A 17,787-nucleotide genomic window follows, 5' to 3' on the forward strand; every position below is an offset into this window, starting at 1 on the left:
GCCCATTCTCGGCGGTATAACCACATGGGGGAGGGCGCCATTAAACCAAATCTGATGTTGCCAAGCAGATATTGGTATCTCCTGTGTCCTATACGGCGCATAGGCGGCAGGCACGGCAGTGGCCGTGTAAGAATGAAATGTATTATCATTACCACTGACTGCCGGAATCGTCACCCAAGAGTAGAATAACTCAAAGGGATGAGCCGCAACGGCTCCCACCACAAAGATGACGTCCATGCCCGCGTCCGGCACTCCATACTGCGTCAAGTGACGTTTCAGTGCCGCACGGCTATGCGCCGCAATATTTATCGCCATAAGGACAAGCTACACTTCAAGTATTCAGTAGCACAAGGGTTCAATAACCTTTTTAATAATCAAGCTTGAAGGAACCTATATCAATAGAACTAGGTAGGTTTAAAATCCGTCAGACTTGTTATCCGGAAACAAGAATGAGGGTGCTGTGGACTAAATGTAAGCACTACTAAGGCGTTTCAACTCATAGACCAAACGTTAGGTGCGCCATGTTGCAGGGATTCTGCTTATACACAGAACTATGCGTAGAACCCCAGGACCTCAGTGAGTTGTGGTGTACCAGAAACTCACCTCAGAACCCAGAACCCAGTATCCGGCTAGCATAAGTGTCCCATTCGTTATCCGAGATTTAGCTCGGCGGTCCCAATGAAAAGACAACCCAGAACACGCGACTCAGTACATACTCAGGAATGGTGGGAATCGGAAATACCTGTTCGTATATTATTCTCACATCAGTCCACAACAATAATCAACAGAGACACGGTGTAAATAAAAAGAGTTTATTTTTATAGACCACGTGTCCTAAGATGCAGTACTTTGGCTAATACAAGCAGACAAATGATTAATATCAAAACCAGCAACATAGTTACAATACCATAGAATATAAAAGGGGTGATCATATTATAATGACAGTGGATACTACCACCTTCCCTTTACTAAGAAGCTAATATTACTATTATGCTAATAGAAGGTCTCTTAGGCTTGAATAGGGGACCCCATACCTCAAAGATCAGCTTAGTGAAATCACATCACAGGAGCATCAGGAGTCTTCTCGCAGGAAGGCTCGTCTTCGGTCTGAATAATAAACATGATGTCTGTGATATTAAAAGCACCAACTTTCAGGTATGTGCAGCTGCGCGTGTGTTATGGCTAAATAGTGGGTCGATCAACCTAGAGTGGAAAACATGCATTGTGTAATAATCCAGACTGTTTGTCACACCATGTACAGACCAAGGTCGCTGCGCCGAGCTTGGGATGGTAACAACAGATTGCTCTCGTGTGAAGCAAGTCTCGATTCAGCAGTTTATTTAAGAAATAACATATAAACGCAGTGTCGTGTGCAAAAGCAGAAAGATGGCTTTCTAACATTTAACGTGGTTATGCTAACCTAACAATGTATGTACGTATTCAGGAAGAACTCACTACAGTTTTAGATGTGGAGGGTGTAATTAATTGCTTTCTGGATGTTTATGACCATAGGGTATTCCGGACTTCTTTTTTTTTTTGTGTCTCTTTGTCTGAAGGATTCCAGGTTTTAATTGTATATATGATATAGGTGTTGGACGTATGTTTAATTGTATATATGATATATGTGCGTTAAATTTGGAAATATGAGTGCTGTTGCTCCTTGACGACCAATGTTTTGTTATTTTGTTTGGTTCTCTGCTCTGCTCAATAAAAAAAATAAAAAAATAAAAAATATTTAAATATCGCCAAAACTCTAAAAATATACTTCAAAAGGAACTTTCCAGGATAACCAAACAAAAAGAATGAATGTTAAACTTGATACTCAAAACACAAAATCCAGCTCATTTTCACACCTTTGATTTTTTTTCAATATTTTGGGGGGTGTCTGGTCACCTCAACCTGCTGGCTTAATGGGGCAGCTTGGGGAGCCCACCCCATCTCAGCAACTGGTTCCCCAACCAGCGGGTGATCTCCTCTGCTGGCGCAGGACCTAACAGCGCTGTTTTCACCTGATCACTTTGTGCGGGCAGGGAGTTAGGTATGTGATGTCCACCTGCTAACCCCAGACACAGGCAAAGGGAGTGGGGCGAGGCCACCGATATTGGGGGATATGACAACTTTAACCTCCATTTTACATCAAAAACCCATGGAGATGAGGGGCTACACATGTCCCTCCCCGAAATATATGATTAAATTGGGTGATGACCCCAGGGCCCTAGCCCACTCAGGACAAAAAAATGTCACCGCATAGTAGAGGCTCACAAGCTTGATCTTCAGTGGGGGAGCTTAAAGGTCATGAAACATACCCTATAAATAACTCATGCTGGCTCATTTTACTTCCGGTGGCAAGCTCTTGTCTGCCTTCTGGCCTGAAAAGTGGTATAATCTACAGGGAACTGGTTCCACTGACTTCCTGCACCAGCTTTTCCTACTGGTCCTTTGTTTCTGTTAGCAAAAGTTCAGATTTATTCCCCAACTGGTCTTCAGGGGGGTAGGGGTAACAGCGTAAGCTGAACTGGCCTGGAGAGACCAACTGGTTTGGGGGTCAACTGAGAGCAGAGTCCTTAGTCCTTTTGGGCATCATGGTGTTTCTCCTTCCAGTTGTCCATGGCTGTCGCTGTCCCCAGAGTCCAGCATCAAAAGCACAATCCGCACCAAAAGCCCTCTCTCTCCCTTGTGCAAGAGTTTTTAAAAAGGGGTGGAAAGTTCTAGAAGCCAGGCACCCCAGGCCAATCCTAGGGTGCCACATCACCTCTCCACCCTTGTTCCAACCCTCCTGCACAGCATGCTGAGACAGCAAGATGACATCATCCAGGAGTCACTGGTCACCTCTGTTCTTGGGGTCTCAGCTCCACCCCCATCACTGCCAATGCCTTTTCTACCAATACTTCAAAGAGACGCCCCCTCATGTGGTGGCTCAAGTTGTCTTGGCTTCCTCCTCTGTTCAGTCGGTCTCAGCGGTCCCCAGCCCTGGTACATTGTGACTGGTAATTAACAGAGGCAGGTTTTCATCCCAACCCAACCCCTTCCTCCTGGGCACTGAGGAATCTGACAGTTCTGGATGACCCAAATTATGTGCATGTAAGGTCTAGGGACCTGCGATTATTTACTGGGCATGCCTTTTCCACCCAAGTTTCATACATCACTAGACTTTGTATGCCTAAGGGAAGAGAACCTGCACTCAAAGGCAGATTTATCTCTGTGTATATCATAAAGTGCCATTGCAGACAAAACAGTAAATGACACAGAATTTACCTATAAGGCCCCACCAATATTATAAGGTATACTCCAGGTCAGAATCTAACCCTGCAGAGACCCCGCTGTGCCAGGCTACATGCGCACAGTTACTGTGCATGGTGGGAGTCTCACATATGCTGCCCACATGTGAGCACATATGTGCACATGTGTTCATGCATAACAAGCCAAGTGCCCCTTCCCTAGCTGTGTCCATTGGCATTAGCCTAAAAGGCAGAGATGTGCAGTAAACACACGCAGTCCATTTGCATGCGATTATCATGGGTGAGACACGTGTAGTGAGACTCACCCAAAGAAAAGTACAAAACCGGGTGATTCCAAATGAAATACAAGCTACAAATTAAATGGGTGGAACCCATTTTGCAATACTAACACTAAACATTTTTAAGCCAAAACCACACCCATTATTTCAAATCTTTAATTTGTGATCTGAGCATCAAAATTGTAACTCCAATTGCTGAATTATTAAGACAAGTGTTTTTATTTTGGGAAGTTCAAATGTACTATTCTAACTCCGGCCCAACTACCATTGGGGAAAACATTTAATTTTGGAGGGTGCAGATATATTATTCCCATTCCAACCCAGTGCAATCTATAAGAGCTTCACTGAATCAATGAGGATATTACCAATATGGAAGGTAGAGGAGAAACAAGAGTGTGTTACAAACATGGAAGTGCCAATGTTGATGGGTGTGTGGTTTTATCGATTTTATGCAGTTTCTGGTAGCTGGATTCCCATAAGATTTACATTGTTAGTGAGTTTTGAAGTCAATATCATGATGGATTCAGGTTCTATATATACATTGATATCAGAGGTGTGTTGTAAAAGGCAATTTATAAGAAATATTGAGTTGCTAGGCAGATAAAGTGATTTCCTCATCAATATTTTTGACTTTTTAAAGATTTATTTTAAGAAGAGCACATTGAGCACAGTGTATGTAACGAGAAAGCGGAGTGATGTTTTAAGCTTACCTCATCAGAACATTAGAAGAGGGGTACAGATATTAGGTTTGAGCAAATAATAATCCACATATCTTGCAGTGTAAAATGAACAAGGTATGTGAAGGTGGGAATGACATGATTTTCCAAGTGCATGAAAGAAGAATTTGAGATTCTTGAAGTGGTCTCCTTAGCTCAACCCTTCTCTGAAATTTAAAGCCTAGCTCAGAACTGTCCAAAAAGCTGTGTGTATGAGCCCTTTATAATTTCTATAAATTGGGTAAATTATACACCATTAAACACTGTGTATATATAGTGCTTTATAATGGGCTTTGCTTGAATTGCATTGACTTCATTAAGATTCCATGAAGGGGATAGCCAGTCTAAAGAAAAAAGAATTCTCTTTAGCCAGTCCTTCATCTCTAACAATCATCATATAGGCACACTAGAATGTCAATTTGTTCATTACGTTGGCTGAGATTTTGAGACCTATTGTGACATTATTCACTGGAAGTCACCTTTAAACAATTATTTACAGCTCTTCACACTTATCTTGATTTCACCAAAGAAGCTCTGTTGCATGGCTTTTATATTTAGTGATTATACACATGCACTCTGATGATGAACATCCATTCAGTCACTCTTTTCCTTTGTACTGCAAATTTACATTCTGCCCTTAATTCTTCCTTATGATGAATTTAAAGAGATTAATACAGATGAGTATAAACAGTATAGATCAAGAACATTGTATTTTAATTATAACCTTTCATTTTTTACTATGCTGTGTTTTCTAGGTTCTCTCTAGACGTTTACCAGTGGCTCCAGGCCATGGTGTTTGCTATTGAGGTGATCAATAGAAAAGCTACACTGCTACCCAACATCACTCTGGGTTTCAGGATCTACGATTCTTGCACAACAATGCAGCGGTCACTCTATGGGACCTTTTGGATGCTCACAGAACATGTGAAGCCTGTTCCAAACTACAATTGTCATGGGAGTCGTCCACCAGCTGCCATTATTGGGGACTCTGGTTCCACACGTTCCATGCTCCTAGCAAGTATACTTGGCCTGTACAGATATCCACAGGTACCACACTATAACTATTCTCTTACTCTAACTTGAGATCCAGCATACTCCCTGAACCTGTAGTGATGTTCTTTTGAGAACTAGATTATACAAAACATTAAGAGTAATTTTAAGCAGGATGCAAGCCAAGCTGCTATGTAAGATGGCTGCTTAGGAACAGAGTTACAAACACCATCTGATTTGAGAAAAAGCTGATGAGTGGATTTTTGGAGGTTGGTGTCAACAACTAAGATGGGGTGGGGAAGGTCTAGGATGCCCTGGTGTAGCACTCTGTCAGAGTCCTGGCACTGATATGGTCCATAGGTGAGCCTGAGGAAGTGCCCATGGTCATACCAGTATGTGGTTTTGGCTGCCTGTACTAAACGCCCTTTGCTGACTACGTAATGCACTTACCTGTAGATCACCAAAGGGGAAGAATGAAAGTACATATATGTCAATGGCATAGGAGGTTCCTATGAACCACAGGAGGTAGCTGGAAACCAGTCTGAATTCAGGAAAGTTCGCATCTCACTGCCCTTCAAAATTTTAGGTTAATAGAGGGATGTTCCATTTGGTTTCTGAAGGGTTATCTCCGTGATACTCATAGCAGCACTTACCTACTGAAAGTGGAGCTTGACATGGATGAGCAGGACTCCAGATGTTGTGGTCACAGAGTGCCTTGTGAGGAGACAGGGCCATATCTACATGAGCACAGGACCTCGGCTCTGGTGGGCCAGTGAAGCTGCTTTATTGGTAGCCAGGGACAATTGATTCACTAATCATTCCCCCTCTGACAATTATGTTTTTGTAGTGAGAAGGGCAGACTGCAACTGGGTGTTGCCACAGGCCATCTTATACTATTGTAAGCTAAGAATTGCCTATGTAACATTCAGTAAGAGGGGATTTTTATGGAAGGAGCTACGACTTGAGCATGTCTTGGATCAGTAGAACTCGGGGCAATTTACTGCAAGTGTAGTGAACATGCTTGATACTGTGACAGAGCTGCAGATGCACACATTATTACACTAAGTACTGAACTCACTTGGGGGCATATTAACAAGGAACGGGGAAAATTAATGCTAAGGGCGCTTAGCGTTAATTTTTTTAACGCCCGCTATCGCTAGATAATATCGCCTGGTTATCGCGTTATTAACAACGCTAACCGCCTAGGCGATAAAAAATCCAGCGATAGCGGCATTTTGGGAGGTTATCGCTGGTAGTGCAGCGATAAAACTGCAAGGATAGGGATATCCTTGTTGATAGCCCATGGTGGACTTAGCCATGTAATCCACCTCCCATTGGATTACATGGCTAAGTCTGAAAATTAGCAGACGTAAAAAAGCAGCGTTAACCGTGGTTAGCACTGCTTTTTTTGTCTCTAACAGGGTTAGCGTGAAGCTTGATAATAGCAGAAATGTCGCTTAGCGACATTTCTCCTATTATTTTGCTCTGGAATGCCCACTTTGCATCTCATTAGAGATGCAAATGAAAGCGTAGTGAAAAAGGGTGCTAACATGCGATTTTGCAAGTTAGCACCCTGTTGTTGATAGGGCGATATTTTTATCTCCGCTTCTTTGGCCTTTAAAGCCAAAAAAGCGGAGATAAAGCCTTTGTTAATATGCCCCTTGAATCTGCAGTGATTAGTGCACCTGGACATGATTTCTTCCAAAGTCAGTAGGGAAATATGGGGAAATATGATGCACAGCAAAGCAAACTCTTTTTTACCAACGATATACTGATAAGACTACCTCTGTGGGAAGAGGTGAGGGGGTGCAGTAGCTCATTTGGAATCAGTAATCCACTAGTGATATTGAAACAAATCTTTCTGTAAACGAATAGCAGGTTTATGTCTGTTGATAGTAAAGTAGACATGCTATCAGTGGGAATGGAACACCTTGAAGGAAGGTTAGATAAACAGGATACAAAGATTGACATGATGGAATGCCATTTTTCCGACCAATACCCACTCAGAAATTCCTGGAAGTGATTCATACCAACATTGAAGACCTACAAGCCTGATCCAGATGCAATAACATTAGTACAGGAGAGGAGGTGTTGATGAGAAAATGGCAATGTGCATACTCAAAAGGTGACTGAATGGGCGGTAGCCGAGGAGGTGCATCCGAAACAGTGCAGGCATGATGATGAGGTGGGCGATGACCTTGAGGTTTAGGGGAGGTCCTTGAGGATTTCTTGGACCCTGGGGATTTCCAACTGCAGTCCTCAGCTGATGTTGATGACTCTGCCTACTATATTGGGTGTACTGGACTGGAAAAGGCTCCACTTCCAACATTTGTGATCAAGATTAATTTACGTATACTGTTAAATTACTGATCTGCTTGTGTAATCCTGGCTTTTTCTCTCTGTGACATGGCTATTAATGGCTATTGCTGACATGTTAGCCTCTTTTTTGTAACTATAAATACTTAATAAAGAATGTTTTTTGTAAAAAGAGAGACTGATATGCAGTGTCTCATGGGGATTATCCCTCTGCCCCACTCTTTTCAACATATACATGACAGTGCTCGCCAACATTATCCGATCACAAAATATCACCGTAATCTCCTACACCAATGACACCCAACTCATCCTCTCCCTGACAGACAAGACAAACACTAATAGAACCAACTTTACCAACTACTTGACCATGGTAGCAGACTGGATGTGTACTAACTAACTGAAGCTCAACTCCAAGAAGACAGAAGTACTGGTCTTCAGCAAGAAGACCTCCCCATGTGATTCCACCTGGTGGCCATCAGAGCTAGGACTAACACCCACAGATCATGCAAGAAATGTAGGGATCCTCCTTGATTACATGCTTAACATGACGGCTCACATCAATCCAGTTTTCAACTTTTGCTTCCACACCCTATGCATGCTGAGAAAGATCTTCAAATGGTTGCCCCAGAACTCCAGAAGGACCATGGCACAAACACTCATTGCCACCAGGCTAGACTACAGCAACACTCTTTAAACCAGAATCTCTAAACAACTCCTACACAGGCTCCAGACCATTCAGAACACAGCCATAAGACTCATACTCAACATTCAACGCCACTCCGATATCACACATCAGGAAGCTTCACTGACTACCCATTCACAAGCACAGCCAATTCAAACTTCTCACGCACACATACAAAGCCCTACACAAATACCTAAATAGCACATTTTGCACCCCCTTACTCCTGAGACCTGTATGGAATTGCCTGGAATGGAGTGTGGGGAAAGGTGATAGAGAGTTGGCAAGACATTGCTACCATGTTACTTTATAGTTGCTCCTGTTCTTTACACACCATTACCAAATATAAGTTCAAGATGCTAAATAATAGCCGCAATCATCAGCCAGCCCCATTCACTGCCCTGTCGCCCCTCTAAAGAAAATTATATTCTTCAGTTGGATCTATGTACTGCCAAGCTGCTTGTTTTCAAATCATTAACCTTTGAAGCCCCTGCCTCCCACTTTGGAGCCTCTAGGAACTTTACGGGCAATTTAACTTCAAAATACATGCTCACCACTGTCCTGAAGATAAAAACCAATAATTGGGTTCGAAATGCCGTCGACCACCTCACAACATGAATTCCTTATAACTTGTAAAGATCAATTATGGAATTCAACTACTATATTGTTGTCAATGCGATGTCTTTTTAAAACTACTGTCACTATTTCACACCATGCTTTCTTATTATGTGAGCATTCTAAAATTGACTTTGTTTAAATAAATACCTGTTATCTTTTGACCTACATGACCCTTTATGTACTTTGTTTCCTGCTCCCTACGGAATTGATTTCACTTCTCTTAAAAAACCAGTGACCCTGCTTGGGTCACCTTTTCTATTGGCCCCTTTTGGGCCATAATTGAACCATTGTTCTTAACTCTTCATTATCACCACAGGTTCACATATCGGGGTACCCTTTTCTCCTAAAACCACCCCTGTTCTTTACACACCATTACCAAATATAAGTTCAAGATGCTAAATAAGTTATCCTTGAGAGTGCTGGTACACATTGATGGGTAATATTTTTAGGACATAGAGAAGCCATGAAAAATATGCTGTAAACAACTTTTGGGTTGTGTAACTTGTTAGGAGAATGGGGTGCAGACTGGGATTCCAATTGCCTGAGTTGTTAAATCCAAAACCAATATGAGATACTAAATGGCTGCATTTAAAGAAGTGTCCAGGTTTATGAGAAATCATGGACTGATAGACATTAGGAGGCCCAAGCACTCACTTCTTGTTCACAGTGAACACTTGCAGTTGAAAGCAAGATAGTGACCGAATAGAAGTAACGGGACTGAGCTCCCACTTCTGGATCCTCTTCACCCGTCATTTTACCATATGGAGGGATGAGGTGCCATCTAACCCTGGCGCTGTGGTCCAGATTGGCCTTGTGCATGTTGTGACACCTGGTGCAGCATGATGGTGGAGCTGGGATCCGCTTGTGCTGTGGATGCGCCGGCTTGCTGGTACGACTGACCCAGACGTGATGCATCGCTCTCAGCAGGTGGGAGGGTCTCGCCAGAAGAGTCTCCAGCTCAGTTTCTGACAATGGGTTATACTCTGTCTGGCTGTGTGCTGTCCACATCATGGCCCCCAAGTCTGCGAAACATCTAAACGAGAAAAGAGAGGCACTGTCCTCCTCAGCGGGGGCTGCTACACTGGCATTGGGGTCAAGACAGGAGTCTCCCCTAGATCATGCAGGAGAGTGCAGGTAAGCCGAATGACTCTCGCTCCGTAAAATATCGGCCGGACAGCTTGGGTGCTGGGCCTTAGTACGTGTTTTTGAAGAAGAGGCTCGGATGGCCCCCTTAAACATGAGAAACTCAAGAAATTGCAGTCCCTTGCATGAGGATCAAAAACATTATAGTGAAAGAGTGGATGAAATAAGGAGTAAAAAGGAGTAAAAGGGAGAAAAAAACAGGTTAAAGTAATATGAACACTTGCATATGCAATATTTGCTGTGCCACTGGTTTTGGAGTTTAAAGAAAACCCCATTAGGATGTTGTTTAGTAATAACGTGCAGTTTGGGCTAGGCACGTCGCCAGTGAAAAAGCACGCATAAAGGACGAATTTTGATGGTCATAACAAGAAGAATTTCAGGAACTGAGGTGTGCATCCCGTTTATTTATGATGTTGTTGACGGTTTTGCCCTACCGGGTTAGCACCCACTTTGAAAAAACAAGATTAAAAAAGAAATCCGAGGAATTTTGTCGGATCCCACGCAAGGCGGAACATCATTGCTCAACAAGCACGTTTAGTACGAATCACCGGGAGTCGGATGGACACTGAAAAAGTGTTAAACTAATATTGGACATCTTATGATCATATTTGCATTATCGCATTATTTCTGACACTTTTAGCGGTACGGTGCGAAAAAGAAGCACAGGGTATTATTTAAATCAGTAAAACAGATTTATTAACAACATAATGGTTTGATGAGCAGTTGGGGTGCATTATGGGAGTTGGAGTGTCTTAGGAAGGTCAGTCGACCACTATTGGTCCAGGGTGACATCATCATGTGATAGAAGTGGAGGGGCAGAGATCAAGTTTAAATAGAGGTGAAAAAACGCCAAGTAAATCTTTCGGGGCAAGATGAGAAGAGGATGAGTTTTTAACAGCAGGTATGTGAGGGACTTGAATTAGAAGTGGGTTGTTTTCTTGTAGTGCACAGAGGGTTGATCTCGAGAGTTTGTAGAGGGGAGATGAGTATATTTGATGTAAAGTGCTGTTACGAAGGAGCGGTAGGTAGGGAAAGATGTGAGATTGAGAAGGATGGGAGTGAGGGGGTAATCACATGAAGAGAAGGTAATGCAACATGAATGAGAGCTGTTGAACTAGAGGAGGCAAAGGGATGAGATCAGGGAACAAAGAGTTGAGAGGGTCATACTCTAGGATAACGGAAGTGCGTTGGGTGGCAGAGATTGGGGTTGTTCAGGAGGATGGGAGTCTCTGACCGAGGGAATGGTTGTTATGCACATAAATGGAGGGTTAGTTGCTACAGTCTAGTGAAGACTTGCTGTTTTTTAAATCGAAGATAACATTACAGTTTGTTTAAGATGAATGTTATTTGTAAGACAGAGTATAACCAGTATTGCTTATATAATTTAATGAAATTGCATGTATATTATATTTGTTGTGATTGTAATGCATACTTTATTGTTATTTTCAGTTACCCCTGACGAAGGGCCCTCGAGGCCCGAAATGCATTGGGTGTCAATAAACTGCTTTTAATGGACATGGCCTTAGTAAGTGTTTTTGAAGAAGAGGCTCAGATGGCCCACTTAAAAATGAGAAACTCAGGAAATTGCAGTCCCTTGCATGAGGATCAAAAACGTTATAGTGAAAGAGTGGATGAAATAAGGAGCAAAAAGGAGTAAAAGGGAGAAAAAAACAGGTTAAAGTAATATGAACACTTGCATATGCAATATTTGCTGTGCCACTGGTTTTGGAGTTTAAAGAAAACCCCATTAGGATGTTGTTTAGAAGAAGGAACCTGCCAGACCGCTCTCAGGTAATGGCTAAAAAACTTGGGATGCTCCTGGCCCCCAAGGAAGGGACTTCTGGGTCAAATATCCAACCTCCGAGGGAGGAGCCTAGCGCTTGACCAAGATGGCCGCCTGAGCTTAGGGCTCCCGAGACCCTCGCGCCCTCCGTCGACTATCCTGTCTCTAATCCTGTCTGCATGCATGGCATCGTGTAGATGATTGGTCAGGGAGCCGATTGATGCTACCCGTGGTCGGATCGTCCACCGGGAACCGGACTTACACCTGGCGGAAGACTGCGGCCTATCTCCCGGGGAAGCCAGGGGCTAGAGTTGGCTGGATGCCCGACTCCTAGTTGAACAACAACGGCCAGGCGAGGTGTGAACTGCCGGACGGAGGTCCCCGCACTTTCACTTTCGATTTCGCTCCCTTTGTCAGCCCTGCTACTGGAGAGCTCTGGATGGCTTTATTACCCCGGGGACGCTCTGTAGGCTACTCTGGCGGTCCACGGTAGAACTGGTCACTCCTCATTCCTCTCCTTGAGAGGGACCCGTCTTAACTGAACCGACCTGCTTGGAGTCAACCATGTCGGGCAAAGCAGAAGGGGATCGGCAGAAGCCTAAGTCTACCAGGCGGGGAACCTACACCCAAGTCAACAGCATGGACCGATATGCTCTGCAAAAGGGATCACCGAGTGGATCGAGCCAGGTGCCGGATGCCCAGAAGGAGGACTCGCCTGTGGCCCCGGAGCTCTCCCTGCAGGATGTCATGGGCGCGCTCGAGGGGATGCAGACTTCGATTGGGAGGCAGTTTGAGGCCCTGGCGCATAAGGTGGATGCCATTTTGGTGGATGTCAACCTGATCCGTGCGGACTTGGGCAAAACGAATGAACGGGTTAAGAACTTGGACCTCAAGACCACGGGCCTCACTGATGATGTTACGGAACTGCAGACCGAGGTTCGTAAGCTGAGGTCCGAGAGTGATCTCGTCGCCCGCCGGCTGGAGGACTTTGAGAGCCGGGCCAGGCGCAACAATGTGCGCGTTATCGGGGTCCCGGAGTCCTCGGATGAGGCTTCGGTTGACCTGCTTGTTGAAGACCTGGTCCTCAACCATCTGAAGCCCAAGGGCCTTGGGAAGTTCTTTGCGGTGGAAAGGGCCCATAGAGTGCCGGGCGGGAGGCCTAAGGCGGGTGCCCCGCCGAGGCCGATCGTGGCCCGGCTCTTTCACTTTCGAGATCGGGACGCTATTCTGCAAGCATCGAGGGTGACGGGCCCGGTCCCCTTCCAGAACGCGTCGGTGAATTTCTATCCGGACTTCACCCAGCAGGTGCAGAGGCAGAGACAGGGCTTTCTGGGGGTGAAGCGGCGGCTCCGGGAAAGAGACCTGAAGTATGCCATGCTCTTCCCTGCCAGACTGCGGGTGGTGCACGACGATCGGACATTCTTTTTTGACTCTCCTGTTATGGCCGACGAATGGCTGGACGCTTTGCCCCGGCGACGGACGGGGGACGACACAGCCGAGGATGGAGACAGTGGCCGGGATGGGCAGGGCTGACATCTCGGGGCCGGTCTGACTTGATTTGACTATACTTGAAGACTTGCATAGAGTGCAGTAACTGTGGAGGGTTGCGGGAGGACGAGGGTTGCTCTTTTCCTCCCTTAGGGTACCTTTTTGTAGACTTTTTGGTTTTGTAGGGCGACAGGCACACTGCAAGTTGGGGGGGCTTTGTAAGCTGCAGCAGGGGTGCAGGGTGGGGGGAGTTTTAGGGATTTTGGGGTTGTTGTTGGGGGGTTTATTTCTGCAAGGCATGATACTTATATCCAGGGCTGTTCCATGGTGGCTCCTCGGGTGTGGGGTGGGCCTCTTTTCGTTTGAGGATGGGGGGTAGGGGCTTCAGTGTTATAAGCTGGAATGTTAATGGGTTGGGGGATCGCATTAAGCGGGGGATTGTTTTGCAATTTTTGAAACGATCAATGCCGGATGTTGCCCTGTTGCAGGAGACGCATCTTATAGGAAATACGTGCTATGCCCTGAATAGGAAGGGGTATAAATTAATTGCACATTCAGGATTCTCATCTGGGTCCAGGGGTGTGGGCATCCTAGTTAGAGCTTCGTTGCCATTTGAGGTGGACTCCACCATTGTTGATGATAGGGGGAGGTTTGTGGCGGTGGCGGTGGCGGGGCGGTGGGAAGGTCGGACTGTGGTTTTAGTTTCGGTTTATGTCCCGCCTGCCCTGCAGGCCTCCACTTTTGCAGATCTGGGTAGGGCCCTGCTGGATCTCCCGGGGGGAATGCTTGTGGTGGGAGGAGATTTCAACGCTGTTTGCTCCGGCCTGTTGGATAGACACCCGCCCAGAGACACAGGGGGGGCTCAGAAATGGCTTCCAGACTTCCTAGACACGCTTGGTCTGATAGACTGCTGGCGGCTCCGGCACCCCACACGGAGCCAGTACACGTTCCACTCCGGGGCACATGGTAGCCTCTCCAGGATTGATTACTTGCTCACTCTGGCCGCGCATGCCTCGTTGGTATCCGAGGCGAGGCACATGGCGCGCGGTATATCTGACCACTCGCCAGTGTGGATCCGGCTGGATCTAGGTTGGGAGGGAGGAGGAAGGGTGGCCCCTATCAACCCTTGGTATTTCCGAGACCCCAAGATGCGCAGCGCCCTGGTAAAGAAGGTAGAAAAGTTTTTTCAAGGACAATCAGGGAACCGTTGACTCAGCGGTGTCGCTGTGGGAAGCTTTTAAGACCGTGCTTCGGGGGGAGGCCCTCTCCCTAGTAGTGGCTGCAAAGAGGCGTAGAGATGGTGAGATTCTGCAGGTGGAGGAGGAGATCGCGGCTCTGGAGGGAGCGATGGAGGAGGAGGTTACAGAGTCCTCACTGCATGAGCTTTGTTTGAAGCAAACTGAGTATAAAGACCTGGTGACGAACGCCGCTAAGACCCTCAGTAGGGAACAGCAGGGCCGACTGTATGATGTTGGTGATAAGGCAGGGAAACTCCTGGCGTGGCTGGACAAAAAAGAACGGGTCAATAGAGTGGTGCCAGAGTTGACGGGAGAGAGGGGAGAGGCGATTGTGGAACCTGAGGGGATTGTAAAGAGCTTCTCGGACTATTTCTGTAAGGTTTATGCCTCTGCGTCGGATAGGCCAACCGAGGACTCGTGTGACCTCCTCCGTGATATCGAGTTGCCCTGCCTCTCTGCTATAGATAGGGACGATCTGGATGGAGACATAACGGTCGACGAGGTGGCGGGGGCTATATGCGCGTTAAACTCGGGTAAGGCTTCGGGACCGAATGGCTTGCCGATCGACCTGTACAAGCTGTTCCCGGATAGGGTCGCCCCTCACCTGCGTGCCATGTTTTTGGAGGCGCGGGGGGGTGGGGCCCTCCCGTTGGATCAGCGACTGGCGTCGATTGTGGTCATACACAAAGAGGGTAAACCCCGCGATAAGTGCGCCTCATATCGGCCTATTTCACGAAAATTCTGGCTAAACTCCTGGCGACCCGTTTGATTAGGGTACTTGGCGACTTAGTCCACCCGGATCAATCCGGCTTCATCCCGCACCGAAACACAGCGCTGAATCTTAGGCGTCTTCATGGCATCATCGCCAGGGCGGGCACGTTGCGTGAACCGGCTATTGTGGCGTCTCTTGATGCCACGATGGCCTTTGACACGGTGGAGTGGGCATACTTGTGGGCCGTGCTGGCCAAGTTCGGTTTTGGCAGCGGTTTTGTGAGCTGGGTGAGGTTGCTGTACGAGGGGCCGCTAGCTAGTGTTGTGGTGAATGATCGGGCGTCGACTCCGTTTCAGCTTGGAAGGGGTACTCGGCAGGGTTGCCCCCTGTCGCCTCTGTTGTTCGCCCTCGCCCTTGAGCCGCTGGCTGCGTGGATACGTTGGCACCCGGATATACGGGGCCTTCGGTGGTCGCCTGAACACGAGGACCGTATTTCGCTCTATGCCGATGATATCCTGTTGTATCTTGCCTCACCCAAGAAGTCACTTATAGTGGTCTGTGACGTACTCACATCTTTTGGTAGGAACTCGGGTCTCGTCATCAATTGGAGCAAATCGTACTTGTATGTTCTTAGTGGCGAGGTTCCACCGATCCCTAGAACATGTTCGATACAGATCGCCCAGCAGGGTTTCGTGTACTTGGGGATCTTTATCTCCATGGACTCGGCTGTGCGCTATGAGAAGAATCTGCTCCCCCCCTGACACGCCTGAGGCGCGATGTTGAAGGTTGGCGGAGGCTGCCGCTCTCCCTCGTTGGGCGTGCGGCCCTGTTCAAAATGATGTCTCTCCCCCGCTTTCTCTACGCCTTACAGAATACCTTGGATTGGGTGCCGGCCAAATACTTTCGGGAGGTCGAAGGCCTCCAACGGACGTTGCTGTGGGATGGGCGGCCGCGAATTGCTATTGCAAAGCTGACGCTTCCATGGTACAACGGGGGCATTGCGCTCCCAGATATCCGTCGGTACTATTGGGCCACACAGCTGAGCGCGATCAATCATGGGCTTTATGGCCCTGCTCTCAGCCCTGGGTATGCCATGGACAGGTGGTTGCTGCGTGGTGGTAACTATTACAGGGCGTTGTACTCGCGATCCCTAGACTCGTCCCTCACGGGGCCCACCGCTGTGGCAGTGCGGGTGTGGAAGATGGCAATTGACTCACTGGGCTGGAAGGATAAGCTCACCCTCGCTACCCCGTTGTTTGAATCGGAGAGATTGGGAAGGCTTTGGCATTCAAAAGGTTTTGATAAGTGGGACCTGATTGGCATCTCCAGGGTGGGTGATGTGCTGCATAAGGGGAGGGTGAAGTCCTTTGAGGAGTTGCAGACTGAGTATGAGCTGGGGCCCTCCGAGTATTTCAGATACATTCAGATGCGCCACGCCCTCCGCTCAGTCCTCGTGGAGGGTGAGAAGGTGCCTGAGTCCTCTCCCTTGGAGGACCGGGTCCTTGATGGCCACATGCCCGAAAGCACGATCTCGCTCATATATAAGAAACTTATAAACGTCCGGGCGGACATGCTTCTGGGGCTGAGGGACCAGTGGACTAGTGATGGCCTCGAGTTAGATGATGAGGATTGGCAGTCAGCTGTTTCTTCCCCCAAGGAGGTCGCGATCCCGTCGCGCCTGAGGCTGGTGCAGCTTAAAATACTGCACCGAGTGTATGTGACGGGGCCAAGGCTGGTCCACATGGGGTTCTCGGAGGACGGCCTGTGCAGGAGGGGGTGTGGTATGGTGGGTACTTTCCTGCACATCATTTGGGAGTGCGGTGTCATTGTGGAATTCTGGAGGGGAGTCCATGAGGTAATGGGGGAGGTGACAGGCATTGCTCTGCAACCGGAGGCGCGGTGCTGTCTCCTGAATATCTGGGGGCCCACTGACCTCGATGAAGCGCGGACCCAATCGGTGACACTGGGTAACATGGTCGCTAAGAGGGATATCGCGCGATTGTGGGGCTCCTCGGGGCCCCCCACACTGACTGCGTGGAAAGAGAACATGGACTGGAGCATGTTTAGGGAGAAGACAGTCTACTGCTCTAGACGCCGCCCCCGGAAGTGGCACGCCATCTGGGGGCGGTGGAATCAATACAGGGGGGGAATATGTCTTGCCCCTGATCTGGAACCGCCCGAGGAACAGCTTTCCCCCTGACCTTCTTTCCAGCACAGACTGATTTGTGAATTATTTGGGCCTCTGCTGTCCCCCCTCTTCCTCCTTACACTATCTTGTAACTGGTAGATGAGTGGGGTCTGGCCTCCCCTCGGGGCTCTCACCATGGTTTTTTAGTGTTCTTGCCTTGCTGGGGTTTGCTGTGCTTTTTCTGTTTGTTTAAAATTGAACCTTTGCACTTCTCTTTGTAATTTACTGGGGACGCATCACTGTTTCTAATCATCGATGCTGCCGAACCTCCGGGCTGTCGGCTGAATAGCTGTGTCCTGATTTTTAAATAAAGGTTTTTCAAAAAAAAAAAAAAAAATCCAACCTCCACCTTACCCAGCAATCACTGAATTTTTAATGATAAAAAATACAGTCGGGGGC

General features: G+C 47.2%; 1 protein-coding gene across 1 annotated transcript in view; it reads left to right on the forward strand.

Annotated features, from left to right (window-relative positions):
• The window catches only part of LOC146782775 (vomeronasal type-2 receptor 26-like), a 61,962-nt gene that overhangs the window by 11,650 nt on the left and 32,525 nt on the right, over window positions 1-17,787 (forward strand). The window contains exon 2 of the mRNA XM_085637246.1: window positions 4,989-5,280. Coding sequence (XP_085493372.1) covers window positions 4,989-5,280 — 292 coding nt within the window. The remainder of the gene's footprint in view (window positions 1-4,988; window positions 5,281-17,787) is intronic.

Source organism: Triturus cristatus, chromosome 12 (genome assembly GCF_964204655.1).
Source record: "Triturus cristatus chromosome 12, aTriCri1.1, whole genome shotgun sequence".
Lineage (NCBI taxonomy): Eukaryota > Metazoa > Chordata > Amphibia > Caudata > Salamandridae > Triturus > Triturus cristatus.